Below are 27,825 nucleotides of genomic sequence, written 5' to 3'. Positions count from 1 at the left end.
CAAGCAGACTGAATAGTGCTCAGTATGTTTTGGTCACTGTTATTTATTCTCAGAGTTGATTCTGCACCCTATTGATTGCTGGGGTGGCTTCAGCTGCCCTGGGTGGACACACATCACAGAAACCCTCTGGGGCCACAGCAGCATTGTTCTGGTTCTAGAGTTTGCGAGGGTGGCTGCCTGGAAGGGACTCAACACTTCTGGTTTTCTGAACACCCAAGAGGGAACTTGGCATCAGAGCTCCCTCTCTGTGTCTCAGCCAAGGAATTGTCCGCTGCTCCAACTCCTCAAATTGTCTCATTTATGTGACTCGGCTGGGGAAAGAGGTTGCCTTGTATCTTGTTTTAGGCTCCTCCATGCTCTCAGAAATGGACTTTTTTTATTTGCAAACGGGAAGATGGAACAAGGCTGCCACCTCTTACCTCCCAATCCCCAAATCAGAGAAGTCTGAAAACAAAGTTTTTCTCGACGCATCAGCAAAGTGATGCGAAGGATTCTGATCTTGATTATTCCTTTCAATGTGAATATTAATATTGCTATTTTACTGTGGAAAAATAAATGCATCTCTCTGACTGCAGGTGCTGTGCCAGGGCTGCAACACAGTGTATGGCAGGTGCACCTGTGTCAGGGTCCCCAAGACCACACCAGCTTGATGAGGCTCTGGGGAGGACTCACAGCTATAATTTATTATAGTGGAATTAGCAAAGGGGATAGACACAGGGGGCAATTTTCAGGGGGAACCAGGTACAGACTTACCTGAATCCTCACCCATTGGAGTCACATGGGGTACACTTACTATCCCAGCGATGGCTTGTGGTAACACCTGTGAAATGCCACTGGCCTGGGAAGCTCTATGGAGGCCCCATGCCCAGAGGCCTGGGGGGCTGGTCACATTGGCATCTACCATTTGGCACATACCAAACTTCCAGGTTCCCTGAAGGATGAGTGGAGTTCAGCATCAATCACGCTGTTCTGAGCAACAGCTTAGGCACCTTGGGCCACCCTTGCCAGTCCTGAGAGTGGAGGGAACCCTCCCCAGATCCAGACCCCCAGGTGCCAGCCCGGGGTCAATTTTGCAAGGCTGCCAGCTAGATCCGCAGGTAGGCTGTGTGAACTGTCCTGCGCAACGCTGTCTTACCTTTAAGAATACGCAGGTCTCACATTCCTAACCTGAAACCAGTGGGACCAGGTGAGTTTTGCAAGTTAGAGCTTTAGAAATTCAGAAAGGTCATAAGATAGAGGATCCAAAAGATGCTCAGGAATAAATCTGTGCACCCCATTGCAGGGTAGAAGTAGCTTAACTGCCCCCAACTTGCTGGGCAGAGTTGGTGTGCGTGACTCCACTGGGGGAGCCCTGCATCAGGCCTGTGTGCCCTGTCTTGAGAGTAACGAAGGGTCTTATTTCCTTCCTTAGAACCTGGGCCCTTCCGTCCTGGCCGGGGTGGTGGTGATGATCCTGATGGTCCCCCTCAATGCCGTGATGGCCATGAAGACCAAGACCTACCAGGTAGGGTGTCTTGTCTCCACAGGCTTCCAGGCAGGGCCCTTGCCCACCTCTTGGGATCCTCTGGGAACCTGAGCAAATGCTGATGCCCAGGCTCCACTTCCCGGATTCTGATTCACCAAAAGTGGGGTCATGCTTTGGACTTTTTTCCAGCATTATGGGTGATTACAGTGGGCAGCCAATATCAACAGCTCCCGAAATAATCCGACCAAGTGGGCCGGTAAAATCACATCTGGGGACCCCCAAGAAATTCCTGGTTTCCTGTAGGGTGGATTCACTTAATGTGTTTGCAAGAACTGAGTAAAAATTACCCGCTGCATTTCCCCCCACCTGTTAAGCACCTTATGCTAGGTGCAGTATTAAATTCTTTATTTTTGGTATTTTTTAGGTTTTAAATACCTGAGTAATAGAATGAATACTTTCTCATTAAAATTGTTCCAAAATCCCCAAACGTTGTATAGATTAATAAAAGGGGTTGTCTCTTTCACTATCCTCTCATCCATGGCAAACACTTTGAAGCACGTTCTTCTGGAATGTTCTGTGAATTTATATAGCGATCCAATTAACTATAGTTAATCAGCCACACACACACACGCGCCTGTTTGATGTTATTTTATCCTCCGACATCGTGCCTTGGGATCTTTCTGTCTTCTGCCATATCATGTGACTCATTCTCTTGAACTGGTGCCTGATAGTCCATAACAGAGTCGGGCCAGACCTCATTCTCTGCTCCCCTGTTGATGACTGTTTCTGATGTGCCTGTGCTTGGCTGTCCCCGCTCCCCACACCAGGCATGGGAGAGATAAATTCCAGGACATGGGCTTGCCTGAACGATGAGCCTTTTTGGCAGGGGATGTGAGGCAGGTGGGCGAGGAAGGTGTGGGAGCCATGTCCTCTTTCATCCTCTTGGGCTTCCCCTGTGCCTGACTCTGCAGTGGCTTCAGTTACTGGCTTTGAGGTCATGTGCTGAGTTTTTCCTTGTGACCCAGCTCAGCGCTGGGCTTCCATGCACGTTAAGTGACTAAATGCATGGAAAATGCTGGATGGCATTAAAAATATCTAACGCCTATATGGTGTCAGCACCCAGTGGTGGGGGCCAGTGCCGGCTGGCACGGAAACATTTCAGTCTTCTAACAACTGTATCCTGGCAACAAATCAATAAAGAAACTAAGAAGATGGAGAGAAAAAAAACAACAACAAAACATCTCATGTGTCATGTGTTTTAGTTGGCAGAGTAGGGCCCCTGCCCCACCTCCCCTGGGTAACAAAGTTTTTCTTGCCTCTGTCTGTTAGCTCCAAATTTAATAGTTTTCCTCACATCTTAATTTAATGTGTCTCGAGGCATTTACAGCCTGCTCAGAAAGTCTGTTGGCGCATTCTTGGGGTCCAGAGTCGAGAATCCAGGGATGGCAGGGCCTGCGTCCCCACCCTCTCCAAAGGCAGGCTGATTTTCGGGTGATGTGGTGTGACAGTCTGGTGGCGGGCGGGGCACGGGGCGTTGACCCCCTTTTCCTTGAAGGTGGCCCACATGAAGAGCAAAGACAGCCGGATCAAGCTGATGAATGAAATTCTCAACGGGATCAAAGTGCTGAAGCTGTACGCTTGGGAGCTGGCGTTCAAGGACAAGGTGCTGGAGATCAGACAGGAAGAGCTGAAGTCCCTGAGGAAAACTGCCTACCTGGCCGCCATGGGCACCTTCACCTGGGTCTGCACACCTTTCCTGGTGAGTGAAGTCAGGTTGATCCTGGCCCGCATCCTCTTAGATTTTATTGTCTTTCTGTACCAAAATAGTCTTTGAAAGTCATTATTTCACTATTTCTGCTTTTAAAAATTGCCTCTCTCTGACTTCTCCTCCCCACTGTGTTATTGCAGCATTTAGCAACCTCCTGCCCAGGGGGACATTATCAGCCAGGTCAGGAACTGCTGGTTATAGGTGGTCTCAGGCCTTGCACCAGGCCTGCTGGAACAGAATGTGAATTTTACCAATTAACCAGATGTTTTGTACACACTTTAAAATTTGAGAAACAGAGGCACAGAGTGAGAGTAAGCAAACTCTTTCTGTAAAGGACCAACTAGTAAATATTTGAGGCACCGAGAGCTCACGGCATCTCTTATACCGACTCTGCCAGTGTGGTGTGCGGGCAGCCAGGGCTAGCACATGAATCTGAATGGGTGGCTGCATTTCTATAAAAATGTATTTGTGGACACTGAAATTTGAATTTCAGGTCATCTTCATGTGTCATCCAATATTGTGATCTTGATATTTTTTCAGTCATTTAAAAATGTAAAATCCCTCCACCCGCCGTGTCCTGACGCCTGGCCTGGGGTGCAGACACTCTGCTGACAGTCCTGATGCCACTGGGCTCCGCTGCCATCTCTGTTGTGACCTGAGCCGGTCATTGCGACACCCACAAGGGAGGGGCCCGGGGCCTTCAGTCCATGTACCCCTCAGCTCTCCTCCCAGTTGGGACAATTGAAATATCTCCGGTCATTGCCACTGTGCCTCACTTGAGCGCCATGGGTTTACAGCGAAAGACACAACTCTTTCCTTCCCCAAGCCCCATTTACTTCTCTCTTGTGTCAGTTTACTCTGTATATTTCCAGAGTTACAGACGTACTAGCACAGCAGAGAGTATAGTAAGACAGTTAAATTTACAGATCTTGTTTATTCATTTTAATACAAGTGGCAGCAAACATCCAGAAAACTCAACGCATTTTGAAAAAAATTTTTAATAAAATATCTGCAGCCAGGGAGCTGGGTTACAAGGTTTAGGCTGTGATTTGTGTTAGGGTGGGGGACCCTTGTCCTGTGGCCATTTGCTTTGCCTGTTGGATCCTCTGATGAAAGCTTCAATGTCTAGTTTGTCCCCCGAATTTGCTGGCCTTTTATTTATAATTGCCTGCCCTGGTTGTTAGGAGGCCACGGCAAGAGATGAGTGAGAGCCGACGGGTTCTTCTCTGCCTGGAGCTTGCCACTCAGTGTCGGGGTGGGGAGAGAAGGCTGGAGGTGACAGGCTTCCAGAGATGGAGTTTGTTGGGCTATTTGGCATAATAGCTGATCCCAGACCTTGTCCCTGGCTGAGACACTGCATTATCCTGACTGCATTAGGATAAAATATGTGGTCCCTGTGAGGGGTTTGCCTGTTCTTTCCATCGGCAAATTCCTGCACTTCAAGGATGATGAGGTGTTTACCCACCAGTTGGAATGATGGAAAACAGAGGTCGGGGACTCAGACAAGAGTGGGGATGCCTTTGCGTGGGATGGATGGGGCTGTTGTTCTAGAATATGGAGCCTGGCATTTATCATGTCCACTTAATGCACGTTCCCCAAATAACCCAGGCTCAATAGTTAGCATTTTCTGACTTGGATGATTTGTGAGCCTCTAGTCTTCTGCTGGCCTGGCTCCTCCCTCCACTGTGAGGCCACACCTGCGGTGACCTTCCCTGGTGGCCAGATCACATGCAGACCTTAGCCTTTTCTTGGCTTATATCCCCAGAACACAGGGGACTTGGCAGATGACACACTCAGGTGTGCAGAGAGGGGTGTTGGGATAAGTGAATGTGAGATTTGAAGTCTTAGTCAGGAACTGTCTTCTAAGTGACAGAAGCCAAAATTCAAATCAAAGAGAGATTAAAAAAAGAGGAGCCGGGGAGGATGGAAGAAGAGGGGCTGAGGCGGTGAGACAGGTTTCAGAGACGGCACCTTTACCGCTCGGCTGGGCCCGGGGGCCAAGTCAAGACTTTGGCTTTGTCAGTAGCACAGGCTGTGGAGAGGTGCGTTTATAACAAAACATTGTTATTTTTATTGTGCGATAATTTACCATTTTAAAGTGCACCCTTCAGTGAACGCCCTGAATGTGAGATATTCCTGGGTTGCAACTCATCCCCACCATTTAATTACAGAACGTTTTCATCACCCCAGAAGGAAACCCTATACTCATTGGCAGTCACCCCCCCACACACCCTCATCCCCCACCCCCAGTCCACACTAATCCACTTCTTAGTTCCGTAGACCTGCCTGTTCTGGACATCTCATATAAATGGAATCATACTCGGTGTCCCCTTTGTGCCTGTCTTCTTTCAGTTATAATGTTCCCAAGGTTCATCCATGTTGTAGCGGGTTATTCCTTTTGATGGCTGGATACTATTCCTTTGTGTGGGTGTATTTATTGATAGTTTTTTTTTTTAAAAGATTTATTTATTTATTTATGCATACAAGAGCTGGGGTGTAAGCCAGAGGTGCGGGGTGGAGAGTCGGGGGGATGAGAAGATGCACCAGAGACAGAGTGGGGAGCAGAACAGCAGATCTACTGAAATACACTGCTGAGGGGAGTAGTGGGTAAGGCCGGAGAGGTCTGCTGCGCCATGTGGGTCCACTCCCTGGCCGGCCAGGGAACAAACTCGTGCTGCAATGACTAGCTATTGCATGATAGCGCTGTGTTTTAACCCCTGCGCCACCAGGGAGGCCTGATAGAGAGTTTTGAGTGAAGCCTGTCTTTGGGTAAGAGGCCAGTGCCTCATCACGGCCTGGAAGTGGGGAGTGACTCTGAGATGTGGGGATCATGTGTCGGTGGCTCTTTGATTGCTTCACCTCTCCCTTGGCCCTGGAGCCTGGAAAATTTCTGGGCTTTGCCTAGGGGTCAGTTAGCTTGTAATGTCAGAGCCAGAACAGGAATGGGTTTCTGCTCCTGACCATGCTTGTGGGATCCGGTTAATAGATTCTGCCTGGGGCAGTTGATTTTTCCCAAAGACAAGCTTTAATGGTCCTGGGATCCTGGGGCTAATGAGGGGCGTGGAGACTTGCCCATCTGCCAGGTCCAAGGTTTCCAGTTTGCTCCCGATAGTGTACCTATGACCAGCCTCCCTGGCAACACCTGGTGCTGCTCCGGCCCTTGTAGGGGGGGAGGTGGGGATCCACCTATTGATCTTTTACCTCCTGCTTAAGCCAGCAGTGCAGCCCTAGATCACATTACTGGGGGCCCTTCCGTTCTGGCCAGGGAGGTGTTAGACAACTGAACCCAAATTTTGGGAGCATGAGCAGGGTAATCCCACGAACCATCAAGGGCTGAAAGCAGGTCTGACTTCATGGTGAAGGGAGTGGCCGCCAAGACTTGTTTTCCTTTCCTTCCTTAAAAATGACTTCCTTTCCTCGGGCTACACAGCCAGAGACTCTGAGCTGGAAGTAGCTGACATTGATTTCACACCTCCACCCCCATTTCACAGATAAGGTGACAGAGGTCTGGGAAGAGGAGGTAACTGGTTCGGTCTGCTCGGGGTTATTCTGAACACTGAACACACAGCCGTGTGTGAAACAAAACTCCTGTCTTCAAGGAGTTAGCACAGCCGTGCTGGGGATGGGCAGTGAGCCCATGTAATCGTGTGGCCTCAGGTGGCGCTCCTGCCATGCAGGAGCCAGCCCAGGAAACGGGGGACGTTGGGGGACAGGGACTAGCTACACCTTCTAGCGGGAGGTGGGTTCAGGCAGAAGAAACCTTAGGGGGAGAGGCTGGGGGATGGGCTCTTGCTTGGTGTTGTCAAGGAACCCCCGAGAATGCCAGTTGGTGGGAGAGGCCTGGCTTCGCAGCCCCCGGCCCTGCTTGCCTTCTGAAGGACACACCTGCTGGCGTACTGCACCTGGTGCCGCAGCCCTCCGTGTCCCACAGCCATGCTGGGGTGGGACGGCTCCTGCCACTGTGTTCAGCTCAGGGCCTCAGGTCAGCCCGCACCTTCTGCCTGCAGGTGGCCCTGTCCACATTTGCTGTCTACGTGACCATCGACAAGAGCAACATCCTGGATGCCCAGAAAGCCTTTGTGTCCCTGGCCTTGTTCAATATCCTCCGCTTCCCCCTGAACATCCTCCCCATGGTCATCAGCAGCATCGTGCAGGTACCGCAAGGTGGGCGTCATAGGGAGGGGCCTCTGGGAAGCGAGGCAAGGGGCATGGGGATCCTTGGGGTTCCCACTGGTCTCACTGTGTGGGGGACTCGGCCAGGTCCACTCTGCTGGCTTGCTGGCTTTCTTGGTCCTGCCCCCAAAGAAACAGATGTGTTTTCTTCTTGACACACAACTTGATTTTGAGCACAGACGGTCCCCTGACCTAGGATGTTTCGATTAAAGATTTTTCAACTTTTTGATGGTGTGAAATTGATATGCATTCAATAAAACTGCCCTTGGAATGTAAGTCTTTTCCTGGGCCAGAGAGTTGAGGGGGGCTGGACCAATCTCATGGGAGCTCCTGTCGGGCACTCAGTCGCCAGGATAAAGAACCCGAACTTGCAGTGTGTGGTAGTAGCACATTGCATGCAGCCCTCAGGACACCACACCCTCATGTCAAGTGGCCTAGCCTAGCGGTCAGTCACGTAAGTGTTCTCAGCTGTAGGTTGTAAGCAGGCCAGGCTGAGCTGTGACACCCTGGAGGTTAGGTGGCTAAACGCATTTTCGAATCAGCATTATTTCCAACTCAGGATGCATCTATCAGGATGTAACCTTACATGAAGAAGATCTGTATGTGAAACAGATGCCACAGGCTTTCCGTGCCCTGCAAGATTCTTTCTGAAATGTTTTCTCTTGTTCTCTCTGCTCTGATCTGTTCTCCCTGTCCTGTTCAGCCCTGTTTTTCCTCTGACCCCCTCCATGGTTCCACAACTCACTCACAGAGCTGGACCCACCATTAGAAAAGTCCTGACCTTGACCCCCAGAACACTTAGTGAATGCACATGGCTCTGTAAGGACAGGAGGCGCTGCACTGTCACACCGTCCCACTATTTGCATCTCTGACCACTTTCCTGCCAAGAGTCGTTTTCGCTCTTCTCCCTGGCACGGCAGGCATTTTTGTGGAAAACCCCTTTTCCAGACACATGCATGAATTGGCCTTCAGATTCGGTTCTACAGCTCCAGCTGAAGGCTCTACTGAAAAAAGAAAAAAAATAAACAAACAAAACTCCTTTAGTTTGAACACTTTCAAATGTGCACGGAAGTAGAGTAGAAAAGTGGACTCCTGGGCACCTGTCACCCCCATACATCACACTTGCTTCAGCTCATCCTTTTTCTGTCCTCCTTCTCTCCCTTCCTTTCTATCTGTGCCACGGGATTTTAAAGCAAATTCCAGACCTTTTGACACATCACACATACATACTTCAGCATGCATTTCTTGTTACATAATTATAACACCATCACACATAACACAACGAAAAATCATTGCTTAAAATAGTACCTAGTGCATAGTAAGAATTTCTGGATGATCAGAAATGTCTTTACAGTTGGACTGTTTGAATTAGGACCTTTGCTTTTTTTTGAGTTTGTTGTTTAGATATAGTTGGTATTTATAGTATAGTCAGTGGTTGAGATGAGCTCATATCGATGGATGGCCATGTGGTTACCATGGGAACTGACAGCTCTGTGGCTTATCACTTCTTTCATGTGGTAAGACCATCTCTGCTTGGACTCTCAGCAGCGCTGGAGTTTACTGTGCCGTGTTGTTGAGGTCACAGGCCACGTCCCACCTCCAGGACTCACTGAGCTCCTAGGAGCAGGCTGGATGCATTGCCTTTGGCTGTTCTGTTTCTTAAGACCCTTTGCATCTGTGGGTCTTGAATACCACAGTGGGCTTTGAAAGAACAAACTAGGAGCCAGAACTGGTTTTATGTTTTATTCCACAGCATCCATTTGTCAGAAATGCAGAAGCTTCTGAAGCAAGAGAGCGTGCGGGCCCCTCCATGCCCAGGGGAAACCTCTGAACGTCTGCCTCTGTATTTTGCAGAAATGTTTTTAAAAATAATTATGTTGCTTTCTGTGTAGGCGAGTGTCTCCCTCAAGCGCCTCCGGATCTTTCTCTCCCACGAGGAGCTGGAGCCCGACAGCATCGAGCGACGGTCCATCAAAGACGGTGTGTGCACTCTCTTCTCCCCTGCCCTGTGGCCGCTGCCCACCCTGCCCTCAAGTCCCTGCCGCTCCTGGTGGGCGAGGCCCCAGGGAACAGGATCTCCTGCATGGGCGTGGAGGAAGGGAGGTCTGTCCTGCAGGGGACTTAACTTGCTTTGCCTAGGACAGACTTGCACTTTTGTTTTCTTGCTGAGTTGCAGCCACCTGGCGAGGCCTCGCCCTGAGGGTCAGTTTCCAGGACCCCACCTCAAGTCTCTTCTTTCTGGGCAGCTGGACAGGGAAACAGGCGCTGGGGATGGGCCAACCTCCCATACTAATAGCTGAGTGTACTGGGGCAGGTCACGACATTGCTCTGAGCCTCAGTTTCCTATCTGGGTAATGGGGGTGACAGTGCCTTTCTTTGGCAGGGGAGTGTATAAATTTTGATTGTCGGGCACCCTCCCCCTCAGCTGGGTTCTTCCTCGTGGCTGGCTCTCTGGGCGTTTACTAATGAACACGAATGGCACCAATGCAGTGGCCACTTTCACATGTAAGCCACTCCCAGCCTGCACACTCTGGTCCAGGACCAACCCATCCATAGAGCCCTCCCATTGGACGACACCTCCCCTTTACAGATGAGAGTATGCGTCTGACGTGGCACTGCCTTGCTGAGACTCTGTGAGCATCTGCTGTGTGCTAGCAGGGCAGGGGGTGCTCTGTGTTGCCTTATTTGCTCCACACCAAAGCCCTATGGACCCTTCTCCCATGATTATCAACCCCATTTTACAGAGGGGGAATGTGAGCAGAGCAGTCCAGTGACTTGCTTGTGGCTCTCCAGCTAGGATGTGGCAGCACCAGCATTTAAGCTCACACGGTTGCCTGCAGAGCCCAACAAATATGGTCGGAGGAAGGGCTGTGTGTGCAGCGGCCACGGTGTGAGCTGTGCCTGCACTGGTAGACCCCACCTGCAGCGGTGCATGGCTTCCGCGCAGTGCCTGCTACAGGTGATTGTGCTGGGGGAATGATGGGCCTCACCTTCAGCTCTGCCCTCTGGGGCCACACTTCTCAGCCTCGGGCTGCTAGTGCTGCTCAGGCCTTAGGCCTCCGCCTGCCCATGGAAGACTCCTGGGATTTTTGACTTTCTGCAATCATCTGCCAGATCATTTGTGCTGTGCAGGGCCATTGATTACACTGTAGGATGTGGAGCAGCATCCCCGGCCTCTACCCACTAGATGCCAATAGCCCCCCACCCCAGTTTTCACAACCCAGAATGTCTCCAGACAGTGCCCGATGTCCTTTTGGGGGCCACACGGCCTCCTGCTGATATCACCACTGTTTCTTGGATGCTGGACTCTTCTTTTAACATCCCTGGCCTGTGCTTGTTCAGTTTCTGCTGTCTTCAGGACCGATTCCTCCCTGCCCCTTCCCCCACCTAGGCCTCGATGTCGGAACGATGCCATCTAATCTAGGGTCAAGAGTTCTCTGCTGAAATTGGATGTGGCCACTGGAGGTTTGGAGGTTCTGAAGTTATTCAGAACTTACCTCAAGGGTCATGTTGGAAGGACCCCGGGCCTGCTGGTTCTGTCCAGGCCTCAGGCCCCACCTGCCCATGGAGACTTCCAGGAATTTTGATGTTTATTCTTGCTCTCCAGGTGCCGGGGGGGCCACCTTGGCAGCTCCGGGGGTCAAGTCTTAAGAGTCTAGCTCCTCTGATTCAAGTGGCTTTCCTGCCTCCCTGTCTCTCTGTTATGGGAGTAGGGAGGTTAAATCAGATTAACCAGTAACTTCCTCTGGACTCAGGTTTTTTTTTGTGATGGGGGGTGGATTTACCTCGTCATTTGACAAGTTAAAAACACCCTCTTATCTCTAGGTGGTTTTAAAGTAGCTCATAGTCTAGAATCAAATATTGCTTTGTTAAGTGATGGGCATGAAGGAAAACAAAGAGGGAAAGTAAATGATGACAGAGGTGTAGAGACTTTGGAACCAGGAGCTGGCCAGATAAAGCAGCCTTTGTCTTAAACACGCTCCCCTCCCCCACGTGGTGATACGCCACTTCCTGGTCCATAGTGAGCTTTTTCTGTTTATTCCGACTTGTGTTTTAGAAGGAATGACCTGTTCTGAAGGATGGGAGGGAGGGAGAGGTGGGTGCAGGGAGAGAGAGAATATGAAAGAGCAGAGAAGCGTTTGTGCCTCCCTGGGATCCAGGCAGATTCCCTCCCTTTCTTCTCTAACTGTTACGGTACAGGGAGAGGGGCAGCCCAGACCCTGCAAACCTGCCTGCTCTAAATGGGTTCTGCCATCTGCCGCATCAGCACAAAACATATGAGACTTTAATGGGAAGGAACTTTAATACAATTAGGAAACAATACAGGAAAGGCAAAGAATCTAGTTTCTAAATCAAGTACCCAAAGTTACCCGTCCCCTCGTGGGTAAAAGTCCACCCAAGCAGGATTGGCCCAGAGCAAGGCCCCAAAGCCTGTCACAAGTCTAAAGCATCTTCCAGTGGGGACCCACAGAAAAGGGTCAGAAACAACCAGACAAGTCTGGAAGGAAAAGAGCAAAATCAAAATCAAGATAAAAACTGCCATTGTCACCTCCCCACGGGTCTCACCCACATCTGTGTCACCCAGTCCACGACCAAAAGGCAAGCGCAGTTTCTTCACGTGTCTCTCGGCTCCATGCACGTCCTCCAGGTCTCCTTCTGGCTCTGCATCCTGCTTCCTTCCTTCCTCAGTCTCCTCTGCAGCTTCTTCTCTCCCTGCTCAGCTCCACCCTCCCTTGGGTGGGGCAGGGAACCTGGAACCTCCCCCTTTCCTGGGGACCACCCTGTTACACAACTGTGGGCTTTTTTTGTTCTCTGGACAAATGACTGGACCCAGTTTTGGTTGTCACAGAGAGGGCGTCTAGTGAGTTGAGGCCAGGGAGGCTGCTCAACACCTTGCTCCCCATAAAGCAGCCTCCTGCGGCAAAGGACCATCCAGCCCAAGCCCGCTGTGTGCTATGGAAAGACTGTTTAGCCCCAAAAGCTGCCCGGATTGAGAAACCCTGCTCTCCCAGGGGAGCGTTCTGTCAGCTCCCCATGCCCCAAGAAACATCCCATTTTGAGCCTAAAGGAAGGGCTACGGGTAGGTGGGGTGGGGTGCAGGGACCAGCCCCCCGATGGAGGGACCATCTGCATGAAGGTGCTGCTTGCTCCTCCTTGACCTCCCCGCAGAGCTTCCTGCACCTCCCCCGATGGGGCAAGGGAAGCCCCGGAGCCTTGAGCAGCCCCCACGTGAGCTGGGTGTTCAGATGGTGCAACCTCCGGTCTCTCAAGGCAGAGTCTGTTGCAGTTGGTTGTTTCCTTCTGCTTTCTGGGTCTGAGGCTGCTCACTGGGGTTCTTGACAAAGTGTGACTGATACAAACAGATAAGGGCGTCAGCCTCAGGGTGGAACTACTTGGTTAGTTAAAAAAAAGAGAAGTCAAAACATCCTGCTCAGGCTCAGCCCCACGGGCAATGTCACTGACTCCTGACGTGTTTCCCTGCGTTTTCCAGGTGGGGTCACGAACAGTATCGTGGTGAAGAACGCCACCTTCACCTGGGCCAGGAGCGAGCCTCCCACGCTGAATGGGTGAGCTGGAGGGGGGTGGGGAGCCGGGCATGCTGGCCACTCGGGGCTCCAGTTCCAGCTACACTCCAGCTTTCTGACCTCAGTAGTCTCTGTGTTTGTCAGAGCCTCAGTTTATACCCCCGGAAACAGGCCCTGTCACACCTGCTTGGGCTGCCGCGAGGGGCTGATGAGAGGGTTCCTGGACAGAGGGTTCCCTCTGACTGTAGGTGACCGAAACCTGAGGCCAAAAGGGAGGCTTTGGCACACATCGCTGAGAGGTGTCAGGTACGGGGTGATCCAGGGGCCCAGAGCCCTCAGGCCCCCTCTCCATCTTGTCTCCTGCTTTCTCATCGTGTGGCCTCCCCCTCACAAAGGCAGGAGGTCCCTGCAGCTCCGGTGTACTTCCTACCTCACCAGCTGACCTGCCTGCCTCTTGTTGGCCCAGTTTGGGTCACGTGCCTGGAGAGACGGAGCACGCTGATTGGCCAGGTTGGGTCTCGGGCTGCCAGTGGAGACAGACAGGCTCGGGGCAGCTGAAAGGAGCTGCTGGGGTTTGCTGTCAGGGTGGGATTGGGGTGCTGTGCTCCCCAAGGTCCCTGGCTGCCATGCTTTCTCACACCTCCCCGCCTGCACCCTGACGCCCCCCAGTCCTTATCCTTGCACAGCACACAGTGCTGTCCAGGGAATAGGCCTTGTTCTCAGGCAGCTTGTCAGGAGCCTCTTACTTATTTCTGATGAGGGTGCCCTGCCGAGTGGCTCCTGCAGGCTTCCTTCAGGAGTCTCCAACCCAGTCCCCCAAGGGACATTTTTAGGGGCAGGACTTGTCCCTCCTCCTCCCCTGAACAATTATTTCCTTACTAGACAGTCCAGTTACTGCTGTGTTTTACCTGTGGAGGTGGGGGGGTGGGCACCCTCCAGGGACGTATCTACGTGACAGCTCCCAGAAAGTTCAGTGGGAGTGCACCTTGCGGAAGCTCCTCTGTAAGTCTAACTTTACTCCTGCCTGCTCCCGTTCTAGCTTTTCTCTTTCATCCTGCTCCACAGCTAAATAATCTGTTATCTGTGTCCCCACCCCTCCCTCTGTCCGTCCCGTCCCTGCCGCGGACGCCTGGAACCTTTCCCCTTTCAATTAAACCTTTCCCCTCCTCAGCCTATAAAAATGCTCCAGCCTCTGCTGGATGAAGCTTTGCTGTTCTGCGCCGGCCCTGCGACCCCTTCCCCTCACGACGCAGGGTCAGGAGAGTAACCACTGTGGCCTGCAGGAGGCCCACGCCAGGCGGTCAGTGGCAGCGAGGCCCCCGGCATTGCCACCGCCATGGGAATGAGACGGCAGCGCGCCGGGCACTGGGAAGCACAGCCCGCGCATCAGCCCAGACCCCGGCCAAGGGGGCAGGAGGTGTCCCCATCCCCCCGTCCTCAGACAGCCAGCCCGCTGGCAGAACATGTCACCCCGCTCGGCCTGTGGTCATGTGTTAGGGTGACTCTAGCAGAGGCATGCTTCTGAGAGTCAGGTTCATCCTTCAAACAAACCCACTGGCCTCCATCTGGCAGGCAGGGGCGTCTGAGTGCCACGTCCTCAGGGGTCTTCCCTGCCTTGTCACATATAGTCATCGACGTGTGGATACTACCTTGAACCTGTCCTTTCATGCCCTTGGGCCTTCCCTTTAGCTCTGCTCAGTTTCTGTGACTGGGGTGCTCGCTCATCCTTCAGAGTCCATTTTGGGGTGTCTTCTCAGGTGCCTCCATTGTGGCCCCGGCTCCTCCTCATCATGCCTCTCCCAGGCCTCCCCTGCAGCTTGTTTTCTAAGATGCTTTTGCGTCCCCACCCCGTCCGTGTCCCCCGGGTGGAGACCTTCTGAGACCGTCCCCTGAGCTGAGACCGTCCCCTGAGCCAAGCCCGCGGTGGAGAGGCCAGGAGGAAGTCCTGACCCCATGCGTGGCGGCCTGGCTGCCTCTTTGGGCAAGGACAGGGCTGAGCCCCAGTGTGTGTCCTGTCGTTTCAGCATCACCTTCTCCGTTCCGGAAGGTTCCTTGGTGGCTGTGGTGGGCCAGGTGGGCTGTGGCAAGTCATCCCTGCTCTCCGCACTCTTGGCTGAGATGGACAAGGTGGAGGGACACGTGGCTGTCAAGGTACAACCCGAGGGTGGGGACTGGGGGAGCTGGTGGCCTGGGCAAGTGCGGTGCTGTTTTCTTCAGTGTTGGGCTCTGTGAGTGAAGCCAGAGCAGGGAGCTGTCCTCTCCTGTCTCTCTTGCTCTCATTCTTTCTATTGCGTCCTCTTAGGAGGCAGAATCGGTGCCATTTGTTTCCTCCTACTTCCCGGCACTTAGAATAGTGGCCGCAATCAAAGGCACCCAGTGGCTCGTTAGTAGGCACCCACGCTCCCTGGTGCACTCTCTTGCCCTCATTGCTGCCCCTGGAGTGTGTCCCCGCATCTCTGTCACAGTCTTTCTGACTCACTCTCCCTCTGCGTGGCTCTCTCTGTGTATCTCCTTGTACGAATGCAATGAAACTTAAGGTTTATGTCCCAGGGATGTTCCCCTAGAGAGTTCTTTTTAAAAGAACTGTTTAAATTCTGAGTGTTCTTTGAATCCTTAACATAGGGCTAAAAGGAGACTACGGTTTTATAGCTTTGAAATCCGCAGAGTCCTTTAGTTTGGAGTCAGCCTTGAAAGAGAGTTTAAGAGGACACGTCAGGGGACATGTGGGTCCCATGGGAAGGCCTTTCCCTGCAGTTTTGTGGCTCTGGCCTTTCTGGAGCATGGTCTGCAGCCAACCCATCTTAGTGGATGCTTTGCAAATAAGAAGCCTTGTGTTCCTAAGAGATTATTTCAGGCTTTTAGGAGTCCTACAAGGAGGAAAAACCTGTTTAACTCTGATTAACCTGGCTTGGCCCAGATTTTGGCCTGCACCTCTTCGTGGCCTAGGCAGCAATTTTTACATCCCCACTGTGGCAGGCTCTTGGAGTCTGCTAGGTTATGTTGTTCATATTTTAGAACCAAATACTTTTTGGCTGATTGTAGGATCCTTCTATAGCATGCATTAATAGAATGTGTACATTACACTGGGATCCAAAACAAGGTCATTTAACCATTTTAAGTAGTATCTGTTGTTCCGGGCTTCCCTGGTGGCCTAGGGGTTAAGTTTCAGCGCTATCCCTGCTGCAGCCTGGGTTTGATCCCCGGCCAGGGAGCTGACCCACATATGGTACAACAGACCTCTCCTATCTCACCTGCGGCTCCCCTCAGCAGTGTATTTCAGTACATCTGCCTGTTCTGCTCCCCACTCTGTCTCTGGTGAATCCTCTCATCCCTTCCCCCACACCTCTGGCCTACACCCCAGTTCTTCTACCCAAAAATAAATAAAATGAAAAAAAAAAAGTCTGTTGTTCCTTTCAAGTGCGTATTACACAGTGAGATTAACGGGCAGTGTGAGCTGGGTTAATGGAAGGACATTCCCAACTACATTGGCATCCACACTACATTCTGTCACATTAACCCTGATTTCCACATCCCTGCACGGTGGATATTTTGGGCTGGATGACTCTGTGGTCCTGTGCATAGCGGGATTTTCAGCCGCATCCCTGACCCCCATCCACTAGCTGCCACCAGACGCCCCCCCACTTCTGACAACCAAATGTGTCCCTAAACATTGTCAGATGCCCCCTCGAAGGCAAAATCACCCGCTAATGAGACCCACTTTTTGAAAGTAGAAAGCTTTTAAATATAAAATGATGGATCTAGAAGCTGAGGATAGGCTTGACGAGATTTTTCATTTCCTTGTGAGTGGTTGTTTTGCCCTGATGAGAAAATATTTTTCTCCTGATGCTTTAGTGGGTCAGACTCATGCTCACCATGTCTGACCTGCCTGAGGCTTGTGATGCTGGGGCCTCTTATATGTGACCACATTAGAGTCAACAGTTTAGATATTTATCTGAGACTGAAGACAAAGAGTCAGGAGACTTGGATTCCATCTCCAACCTTGTCCCTCTCGAATTCCCTTCTTTAAGAACCTTTGGTGGCTCCTGACCCTTCAGGAAGGCCCATGCTCCTCGCCAGGAACCACTCACTTCGTGTGAGCTGCCCTCCTGCCCCTTCCTGTCTGTCTCGCTGTCATGTGATGTTCTGCTCACACCCGCCTTCCTGTTTCTGGACTGGGCCAAGCTCCTCTCACCTCCAGACCTTTGCACATGCTCTTCCCTCTGAGTCATTGCTTTTCCCTTTCTCTTTGTCAAACCAACTTATCCTTAACTGTTTGTTTATTTACTTTTTTTTTAAATCTCAGTGTTTTATTACCAAAGTACAGAAAACACCCTCCCCCCCCCCAATCTGATTATTTCTCATGCCATTCTTGATAACTTAGGTACATGGAAATAAAGGCACAACTTTTGAAATAGGCAATTTTGATGTAGAAGTCCTTGCTTAAGTCAACCTAATCAAGGAAATGTCTTCAAGGAGTCCTTCCCTGATGTCCCACATGAGCTCTGTTTTCAAAAGGCTTTAAAAAACTATCATGTATATGAGAATCTTAGCATTGTCTACAAAGGCAGTCAAATCAATTTTCATCATGTCAGGGACTTCCCACTCTTGGGAAGAAAAAATTAAATTCACTCTTGTAGACATCCAATGAACAGTCACGAATTTGTAACTATAATATAATCTACAACTCCTCTCCCGATAATCTCATTGATGAAGATTTCAACTCTTGAGTTCCCGATGTTGGAGTCAGTGTCTGACCTACTGTGGATGGGTTCTGATCCCAGCTCTGGCACCCCTAGGCCTTCCTGTAGAAACAACAGGTGTGATGAATGTCTTATGAATTAAGGCTCCTCCAGTTGTGGGTGCGGCTGTGGTCCCGTTAGCCCACACCCGTCTGTCTGACTTTCCTCCTCCATTTGCCACCTAGGGCTCCGTGGCCTATGTCCCCCAGCAGGCCTGGATTCAGAATAATTCTCTCCGAGAAAACATCATCTTTGGACGCCCACCAAAGGAACAGTATTATAAGGATGTGATAGAAGCCTGTGCCCTCCTCCCAGACCTGGAAATTCTGCCCAGTGGGGACCAGACAGAGATTGGCGAGAAGGTCAGTACAGCTTCTCAGTGGCCCCTGTATCCATCAGCTATTGCTGGGTAACAAGCAAGGGCATAACTGCAGTGGCCAGGACGTCAAGCTCTCTTCCTGTCTCTGAATGTGTGAGTTAACTGTGATTGTTTGACAAGGGCTGGGCTCAGCGGGGTGTTCTGCTTGTCAAACGGGAGTGTTTACTGTGTGCCAGGCACTATGCCAAACATTCTGTAAATATTTCATCCTCACAGCAAGCCATGGGTGGGATTTTACTGTTATCCCCATTTAATGGTTGAGGCCCAGAAAGGCTAAGTGACTTGTGTGAGGCCACACAGCCAAGAGCTGTGGGATGTTGCTCCTGTGTCCTTGTTCTTAACTGGTTACAACTTGTCTCTTGGGGTGTTTCCAAATCTCACTGTCCACACCCCCCATGTCTGCCCTCCCCACTGGTGTTCTGGCCAGCTCCTCAGCGACCCCAAGTTCCTCGCCACCCTCAGGCCTTTGCACATGCTTTCCCCTCTGCCTGGCAGCTGTTCTGGTGCCCTGGTGGTTATCTGGTGTACACTCAGGGAGTCCAGACATCCCACGGCAGCCCAAAGTGCTTCCCGCCTGTTTCATGTTACAAGCCAGTGACTGCACTAGCTCTCTTAGTTGGTGAATGATTGTTTTCATTTGAGGGAAATCTGTAGCTTCTTGGAAAGAAAAACAAATTATTAGCAGGGTTCTTTGAGTTTGTAAGTAACAAAGAGCCTCAGCCAACACAAGCAAAACCTCAGACTGTGTCTAAGAATACAGATGGATCTTGGGGAATACTAGGGACAGATGAGGAGTCCTCAGCCAGGGCAGGGCAGGCAGCCTGCTCCCTCTTCTGTCTTTCCTTTTCTGCACAACCGGTTTTGTCCTTTTTTGACTTTTTTAAAAAAAAGTCTGTTCCTACCACTCAGAGATTCCTAACTCTTCCATGTAGGTTCCAATACTAAAATCTGGAGGGAGAAACTGTACCCTTTAGCTTGGGTCTGGGGTCTGCCCCTGGGCTAATAGGTGGTGGCCAGAGGGACCATGAAAGGAACGGTGCTGCCGGGACCCCACCCCGGCGCATGGGGAGGGGGGTCATCTCTCTGGAGAGGGGCTGGGTGGTTAATCCAGTGGGCTTGATTCCCCTGCGTGACGTGGAAATGACACTGGGTTATGTGTCTTGGGAGGGCTGTCCTGCCCAGCTGCAAATTAGAAAACGGTGCCCATCATGCTGGTGAGCCGCGCAGGGCCTGGATTTCAGTGCCTGCAGGATGGAACCTTCTTTGACTGTATGTGGCTTCACCTATGAGTGATAGAGCCATGTAATCTGGCAAAAAGTGTTAGCTGTGAACTGTAATAACAAGAGCAGTGACAATTATAATGTCATTACCACATCGCAGGCGCCTTCCCTGTGGCACCGGCATTTGATGGCACCAGCCCTGCTGTGCTGAAGGCCCACTGTGTGCCAGGCGCTCTGCTCAGCAGATCCCAGGAGGCTTAGTTTTCTCCTTTGCCTTTTTCATTGTTGAGGCTAAATCAGTGCCAGGAGTTGAACCCGCATTCCTGCAGGTGCAACTTTTATCCTTTGCTGCCTGTTCAAATGGGAGGATTGGTGCAGCGCGGCAGCGGAGTCAGCCTGGGTCTGCTGCTGCATCCTGGCAGGTCATCCTTTCTGCGTGCCAGTCTTGGGTCTCCCCAGGAATCCCACCCTGTGCCTCTCTCCCTAGGGTGTGAACCTGTCTGGGGGCCAGAAGCAGCGCGTGAGCCTGGCCCGGGCCGTGTACTGTAACTCTGACGTCTACCTCTTCGACGACCCCCTCTCAGCGGTGGATGCCCACGTGGGGAAGCACATCTTTGAAAACGTGATTGGGCCCAAGGGGATGCTGAAGAGCAAGGTAGCTGCCGGAGCAGCCAGCTGGCATCAGGCTGTCTCTCTCTTTAACTTGGAATGTGGCCCCCTTGGGGATCTTTCCCTTCTAAGGCTTTTTAAAAAGCTGGACCGATGGACACATTTCTAATCCTGCAGTCACTGCCCCCACTTGACCAAAGGTGACCTCGCCCTGACTGACTGGCAGGGGAGGCTGCAAGGGGGAAATCCCACCCCGGGCCCCTGGGGGCATGGGCCCCTCAACCCCCTTCCCTGCGGAGGTGGCTGTGGGCCAAGGGAAGGCGGTTTAGAGCAGAAAACTGCCCCAACACTTGACATAAGAGTTTCCTGTTCTTGTTACTTTTCTGTTTGTTTTTTCAGGGGAATCTCAGGCAGGGTGAGGGGATGTCCTGAGTATTGTTTTCTGATTTCATGAAACAACACACGGTCACAGGTGATTCAGAAAAACACGAGAAACACATCAATTATGTATAAATCTGTTGCTTAGAGATTTTTGTTTCCTTTAAGACTTTTTGCTGTGTAAGCAGCACCTAACCTCTGGTGAGCTTCCCCACAGACACCACAAAAATTTGCTGTGGGCATAATTTTTAAAATTTTCAAAACATTTTTTAAGTTGTCAGAGTAATACAGGCCCGTAGTAACACGATCAGAGGGTTAGGACAAAAAAACCCAAAACAACAAATAATTGCCCCCCCCCCACCTCACCCTGCACCCCAGGCCTTCTCTGAAGAGCAGGGCCAGTGCACCTGATCCACCTGGTTGGCTGTGCCTGCCTTGTGTGACCCTGAGCCCAGGGTGGTTTCAGTACTTCCTTTTTTAAAGATTTGTTTTTACTTATGCATATAGGAACTGGGTGCAGGCCAGACGTGTGGGGGCAGAGGGGTGAGAGGATTCACCAGAGACAGGGTGGGGAGCAGAACAGGCAGATAGACCAAAGTACACTGCTGAGGGGAGCAGCGGGGAGACATGAGAGGTCTGCTGCGCCATGTGGGTACAGGCCATAGTGGCTGGCGATAGCTTGACAGTGCTGAGACTTAACCCCTGCGCCACCAGGGAGGCCCAGTTTCAGTACTTTCAAGTGGTTGGAAAAACTCCAAAGAAACGGCCCTGTGACGTGTGGTGTCACCATCCCACTGAAATCCCAGCCAGTGGCACTGTGCTGGGACACAGCCAGGCCTGGCATCTCCCGTGTGGCTGCACTCACGCCACGACGGCGTGGCTGAGCTGGAGGGTCTAGGGTTCCTGAAGCTGAAAATATTTAGCATCGGCCCCTAGAGGAAAATCTTGACAAAGGTACACAGAGCCTCATGCTCATCCTCCTGATAAAGCCAACACGGACTGCAGACTTCCAGGGGGCACCTTTACTTACAGAAAAAAAAACAAAACAAAACAACAACCCAAAAACAAGCCCTGGTACCCATTGTTTGGCAGCGGGGAAGGGGACTCTTACTCATCCCCACCCCGCCTGTTACCCTCTCCCTTGTCCTATAGATTTTTGTCCTCTGGTCACTCCTATTAAAGTCGCCCCTCCTCCCCACTCCCTTCCCGCCCAAGACCCTTCCAGCACATGCTGGCTTTACTGGCACTCACCCCTGTGCTCCAGGGCACAGATCTTTGTGGGCTCCCCAGCGGGGGACAAACGCCTCCGGGGCTGGGGTGTTCCGGGTTCTCATTGCGGGTGTGTTGCCTGGATGTGGCCCCACAGCTGGCGCCTGCACTGCCCTCGCCCTCCCGCCTGACCTCCCTGCTTGCCCGCAGACGCGGCTCCTGGTGACACACGGCATCAGCTACCTGCCACAAGTGGATGTCATCATCGTCATGAGCGGTGGCAAGATCTCCGAGATGGGCTCCTACCAGGAGCTGCTGGAGCGGGACGGGGCCTTCGCCGAGTTCCTGCGCACCTATGCCAACACCGAGCAGGAGCAGGATGAGCAAGATGAAGGTAGGTCCTCAGGGCCCTGGTGGGCTGCGCGTCTCCTCGAGGTGCCCACCTCGGGGTGCCCACTGGCCTCCCTGGGAAGGCGGTTCATGGCCTCCTGGGAACTATCTGGGAGTACTGGCTTAACCCCTTCAGGGCTGAATCGAGACGGTCCCCTTGCCTATGGCCAGGTCGGCAGGTCTCAGCTCAAGTCTCACTCCTCTCTGGTGATGTGGCTTTGGACCTCTTAAGCATCAGGGTCCCCCAGCCAGATACAGGGACCGTGATGATTATAGTCATCCTGGCTCTTAAGTGGCCATGAGGAGCTGGTGACAGATGTGGTCACCGTGAGGCGGTGACAACCCAGAACAATGTGGGGGTCCTGAGGCGAGGTGCAGCAAGGGCTGAGCAACAGGTCAGGGTTGGCAGGATCTGGGTTTGAATCCCAGCTGCTGCTCTCACCAGCACCCGGACCCCAGGTCCCTGCTGCACACCCCTTGGAGCCTCAGTTTCCTTACTGATAAAGCAGCACAGTAACAGAACCAGCATCCTGGCTCTTGGCAGAGATTCCATGTGCTGAATTACCTGGAGTGCAGCTCAGTGCTAGGTGGCAGCTGCTGTGACTGCCCTGGGAGGAGTGTCCTGCGCCTGCTCTGTGCACCTGGCACCTGTCTACTTCCCAGCAGCCCTGCTGCACCTGTCTTCTCTTATCAATGGTTTAAAATCCAGGGAATTGATTGAGAAGCTTCTCAGACAGGCCTGTATTGCATGGTCAGATTGGCATCTCGAAGATTCTGCCGGTCTCCCTTCCAGGGGGTCTGCAGGGCCCGGGGAGTGTGGGCGGAGTGTCTGGAGATGTGTCTGCTCTGGATCCGCCATGTAAACGGAGTGCGAGCGTACGCGGCCTCTTGTGACTGGCTTCTTTCACTCGGCGGGACTTTGTCCAGTTCATTAGGGGTGGGGGGGTGGCATGTGTCAGCGCTTCATTTCTCTCCACAATCCGTTGTGTGGTCACGCCATGTTCTGTTTATCCAGCCGTGGGCTGATGAGCATCTGAGTTGTTTCCACTTCTTGGCTTTTTGAACTGTGCTGCTGGGAACACCGGTGGTTGTCCAAGAAAAGTATTTTCTTTTGCCAGCGTGAAATGGCCCACACGCCCTTCAGCCTCGAAGCTCCCTGACTGCAACTTCTACACGTTCATGCTCTTGGGTTTGCAAAGTTCTGCCTTAAGTCTAGCCAGCTGCCCTCCTGCTGCAGTCTCTTTCCATGGTCACTTGAGTCCAGCCAAGGTCACGTGATGGGTCCCAGTGACTTCGATCCTTGTGCATCACCTACCGTCTTGATTGGCTATCTTTGGATAAAATTAACCCTCTCAGCTTTCTGAATGGGTGTTACTGAATCTTTCTCCCAGAACGAGGCCTCTCTTGCTCTCTCCCCTGTCAGGCCAGGTGAGCAGGGATCGGCCATAAACTCTGTTGGCCACAGCTGGGGTTTTACCTTTCCCTTCCTCCTCACCGGCACAGCCAAAGCAGCTTATGCAGAACATGGGATGCTGTACATTTCGTGTGTGTGTGTGTGTGTGTGTGTGTGTGTGTGTGTGTGTGTAGTGGTGGTGACGAAAGTACCATCTACCACCCTGGAACCACGGTGGGCATTTCCCCAATTCAGCCATCTAGCCTCTGCCCGGCAGGACACAGAAATCCTCAGCCTGGGAGTCTCTGGTCAAACCCTCTCTTTCTTCCTCTCTGGCGGGGCCCCTCGGGTAAGGCCTGGCATCAGGCTCTTGTCTTGTGCAGGTCTAGCGACTAAAAGTGCCGGTGACTTGGAGTTTGTTGTAACCACGTGTTGGGCCCCTCCCAAAGGGCAAATTCTGTCCTTGACGGAGGAATGTGGTCCTTTTTGGCACGACAGGGAGAGTGAATGACGTGGGGAAGGGCATCTTTCTCTGAAGGATGGGAAAGGGGAGATATAATAAGAACTGAGCTTGAAGTGGGGGTCACTGGCCCCTCGTGCGGGATGTTCACTCTAAGATTTCTAGGAATAGGAAGCAATTTTTTTTTGGTGGCAAGGAACTTTACAAATTGACTCGTTAAGCTTCGTATCTAGAAGGCGGAGAACATTTTTATTGACTCTGGTTACATTTTGTAGGACGCTAAACCCTAGATCAGCATTTCCATCAGGGAGTCTTCGTGCCCCGGGGTCGTTCGGCCACATCTGGAGACAGTAGTTGTGGGTGTCACAGCGGGGGCGGGGGAGGATGAGAGATGCTATTTCATGCCCTGCAGTACACAGGACGCCCCTCTGCCCGCCAAGAGCAGAGAAATGTCAGCTCACAAGGTCAGCAGGGCCCAGGGTGAGAACCCCGTGTATTTGGGCTCTTCTCTGCCAGGTTGTCCCCTGGTCACCTGGGGGGCAAGACCCAGTTCCTCCAACACGGCTGCTTTTCGGAACCTCGCTCGAGCCGTCCTGTGCGTGTGCATGCGTGTGCGTGTGCGAACCTTGTGACTAGTTTTTTCCCTTTTTTCAGTGTGTTGCCCATTTTTCCTTACTAATTGTTAAATCACCACGAGCTCCTTGCAGACAGTTGCGCACTGCAGGGAAGTGCCGAGAACCAGCAGGAGGAGCGTCCTGCTGTCTCCCACCCCTAGGGGTTGCCCCCCACCCAAGTTGGAGTTTGACCTCTCTTCCGCCTCCTGCTCTCTCCTCCGCCTTCCCCGACCAAAGTAGGAGGCCACGCAGGGTGCTCTTCATCCTCCTCCCCTTCCTCTTTGTCTTAACGCGGGTCACAAGCGCCTCCCCACATGACAGAAACCCGTCCCCAGCGCTGAGCAGCTGCTGGAGAGCCCGTCCCTCAGACAGCACATTCCTTTCGGCTGCCCTCAGTGGCCAGATTTTTTCCTCTTTTGAGTATGAAGAACTTTCGGGTTGGGTGATACAGCTGATCAATTCCGTTTTTGGTCAAAAAATGAGGCGTTGACTGTAAAGCAGCGACGTGGATTCTTCCCTCAAGGGAGGCTTGCCTGCTGGCCCTCACCCAAGCAGAGTTCCAGAACCGTCTTGAGAAGAAGCAGGGAGCCTCTAGGTACCAACGTTACGGGCCCCTGGCAGGCTGAACGCCAAGCCCAGGCAGCACTCCTGTGGCTCAAGGGCAGGTGGTGGCTGGTGGGTCAGCCTCACAGCCCACATCTGGTCCTTGGAAGCACTTAGAACATGCATTGAATTATATCTTTTGTGTCTTTGCTTAAAAGAAAATTAGTCTTTTATAGCATTTCCTCTCCCCTGCCTGTCACTGTCTTCCCCTCACCCAGCCTTACTCTCCTTTTAACAGTTAGGACTGCCTGGCAGTGAATTCTGGATCTGCTAATTTGTTTATTGTTGCTCTCTCTCCCCCTTGGGAGTTAGCTCCAAGAGGGCACTTTGGTCACCTCTGTGCCCCCAGGGCTGAGAACAGTGCATGGCACAGAGTAGACATTCAGTAAATGCCTCAGATACGTCAGTGAATGAACCACACCTTGGTTGTTTTAGCCGCGCCATGTGAGAGCATCTGATAGGTCTGTGGGCTTTGGACTCATGCACCACAGCACAAATCCCCGAGATGAGGAGAAAACGTACCCCGGTTGTACCCGTTTCTCTCCAGGCTGGTTTAGAGACCAGCTTTGTGGTAGGTTCCAGTCTGTCCCCCCATCCCCCCAGCAGTGGAAGGTCAGCTCTGTTTGTCTTCTGGACTGTTCACTTGGTATCTGTCTATCTGCCTGGCAGGTGTGTCCTGAGCACCTGCAGTGTGCCTGGGGACACCTGGTACTTAAGCTGCTGTTTGGAACTGTGCAGTGCACATCCTGTGCAATCCCACGTGGCCAGCTGAGCACCATATGCTAAAAATAGGGTGGTGGATAAGACCTAATCTCTGATCTCAAGAACTCACAGTCTGATGGAGGAGACAAACGTGCAATAATCAAGGACAGCACGATGTTGAACCTCTTGGGGGTGGGGCCTATGAGACCCCTGAGAAGGGGTGACATCCTGGGGAGGGCCCAAGGGGATAGCTGCACCAGGTTACCTCCTCTCCCCCTTTTCTCCAGTCCTTGTCTAGCCGGCTTAGAGCTAAGCTCCAGGGAACCCAACCCCATCTCGTGGGTAACGTCTGTCCTTGGGCTGGAGGCTAAGGACTGGAACCGAGGCCCATGCTGTGTCCCAGCTGCCTTGTCCACCCACTGCAATTCCTTCTTCCCTTCCTTCTGCTGTTCTGGAAGCGGGTGTCGAGACAGAAGGCAGGCCTGCATTTTCCTAGCTCTATTTCTCTTCAAACACTTAAGAGTTAATGACTTTCTGAGAAAGGGGCTGGTCTCATGCAGAGCACTTGCCAGGGATCCAGGGGCTGGCTGGGGCGACTGAGGCACAGATGCAGCAGGCCCCATAGCCAACCCTCCCTCTCCCCCTTAAGAGAAGCCATCCCATCCTTTCCCTTTGGTTATTTAACTTGGAGCTTGGAAAAGGGGCATGTTTTGTCCTGGTTCTGAACACTTTTTTGGATCTTGTGAATTCCCAGGTGGCAAAGTGGTGGACCAGGAGGACGAAGGTCAGTGGCACCTGGGTTAGAACTAGCCTTGCTTATAGAACAAGACTCTAGGCGGACTGTGCATGCCTGGGAAGGGAGCCTTGAGTGCCTGCCTTTCCACCCTCTTCTGTTGGTTAGCCAGCATTTCAGGGGCACCTGCTCTGTGCCAGGCTTTGTGGTCGGCCCTGGGGGATTCAGTTTGAGTTTCCAGCTCTCTCTTGTCAGTTGGGTGACCTCGGCTAAATTTCACTGTCTCAGAGACAAATTTACTGTGACAAGCATACTCAAAAGAGGTCCTGATAGCAAAAATGCTGGCACGCAGCGGGTGGAGGATGACAGGCGATCAATGGCAAGAGTCTGATTATTACAGTAGCACCCATACCTCCTGGGCGCAGGTGAGACCTGTGCAGGGGTTTGGGCCCTGGATGGGGTAAACTTGGGAGGCCAGGAACCAGATGTGGTCTGGCAGGATTCCAGCGGGCAAGGCTGCCCTGTCTCCCTCCAACCACGTAAAGGCATCAGGTGGTACTGGAGGGACCCTCCCATCCTACCTTCCACACCCAGCAGTGTGTGGCTGGGGGTCCAGACAGGAGTCTTTGGGAACCACAGAAGCCCACCCTGGCCACTTAGAACACAAGGCTGTTTACCAGGAGGATACCAGGGAGCTCAGAAATCTAAGCCAGAACTGGATACACAGACTCAGGACAGGGGAACTCAGGGAGTCAGATCCCTTTAGGGCAGACGGACTGGACTGTCTTTGGTCCTTGTCCAGCCAGATTCCAGGGGAAGGGGTTCTCATGGGCCATCTTGGTTAGGTTTCCCCTGGGCTTAGGGGAGCCTGGGGAGCCCTGGCAGAAGCATTTGCTAAGACTAGGAAGAGGGGTGTGGGCACCCCATCTTCATGTTACCCTCCTAGGACTCAGCTCTCCCCTTGCAGGGAAGAATTTTCCAACTTCCCCAGTTGGCACATGGCCCTGGGGGCTGCTGGGTGGAGGAGAGAGAGCCGTCACACGAGGCCACTGTGGGGGGCTTGTGCTGAGTGAGCAGCAGGAGAAGGCTGGGGCCCCCAGAGAGACAGGGGCTCTCTGGGGTACCCACTCATGGGACAGGTGTCTTGGGAGTGTTTTTAAGCATCAGAGAAAAGGTCAAGGCTAGGCCCAGCTTCCTAGTGCTTTTCATGTGCATGAGCCCTGGCTGCATGGAGAGTTCTGTTTGTACTACTTTTTCTTTGTTTGTTTGGTTTAGTGTTTTTTTTTTTTTTTTTTTTTTTTAGTTAATAATAGAAGGATGCGGACATTACAGGAAGTGTTTAAAGCAGTGATTCTCAGTCCTGGCTGAGCCTCAGAATCACCTGTGAAATACGTTTAAAAATGCAGGTGGACAGTGATGTCTCCCACATCCTGAGCTCCTACCTGAGTGTTGCCCACACCTCCTG

At 52.2% G+C, this 27,825-nt stretch overlaps 1 protein-coding gene across 2 annotated transcripts in view; it reads left to right on the top strand.

The window, feature by feature from the left end:
- The window catches only part of ABCC1 (ATP binding cassette subfamily C member 1), a 103,703-nt gene that overhangs the window by 56,770 nt on the left and 19,108 nt on the right, over positions 1–27,825 (top strand). For both annotated transcript variants that reach the window (XM_037507550.2, XM_037507549.2), the window contains exons 11-19: positions 1,412–1,504; positions 3,021–3,224; positions 7,241–7,387; positions 9,299–9,386; positions 12,898–12,973; positions 14,956–15,082; positions 17,856–18,032; positions 19,757–19,924; positions 21,676–21,859. In XM_037507550.2, coding sequence (XP_037363447.1) covers positions 1,412–1,504; positions 3,021–3,224; positions 7,241–7,387; positions 9,299–9,386; positions 12,898–12,973; positions 14,956–15,082; positions 17,856–18,032; positions 19,757–19,924; positions 21,676–21,859 — 1,264 coding nt within the window. The remainder of the gene's footprint in view (positions 1–1,411; positions 1,505–3,020; positions 3,225–7,240; positions 7,388–9,298; positions 9,387–12,897; positions 12,974–14,955; positions 15,083–17,855; positions 18,033–19,756; positions 19,925–21,675; positions 21,860–27,825) is intronic.

Source organism: Talpa occidentalis, unplaced genomic scaffold, assembly GCF_014898055.3.
Source record: "Talpa occidentalis isolate TD23 unplaced genomic scaffold, MPIMG_talOcc4v2.1 talOcc4.12, whole genome shotgun sequence".
Lineage (NCBI taxonomy): Eukaryota > Metazoa > Chordata > Mammalia > Eulipotyphla > Talpidae > Talpa > Talpa occidentalis.
Note: the sequence above shows the minus strand (reverse complement) of the source record. Positions and strands in the feature narration are given on the sequence as shown.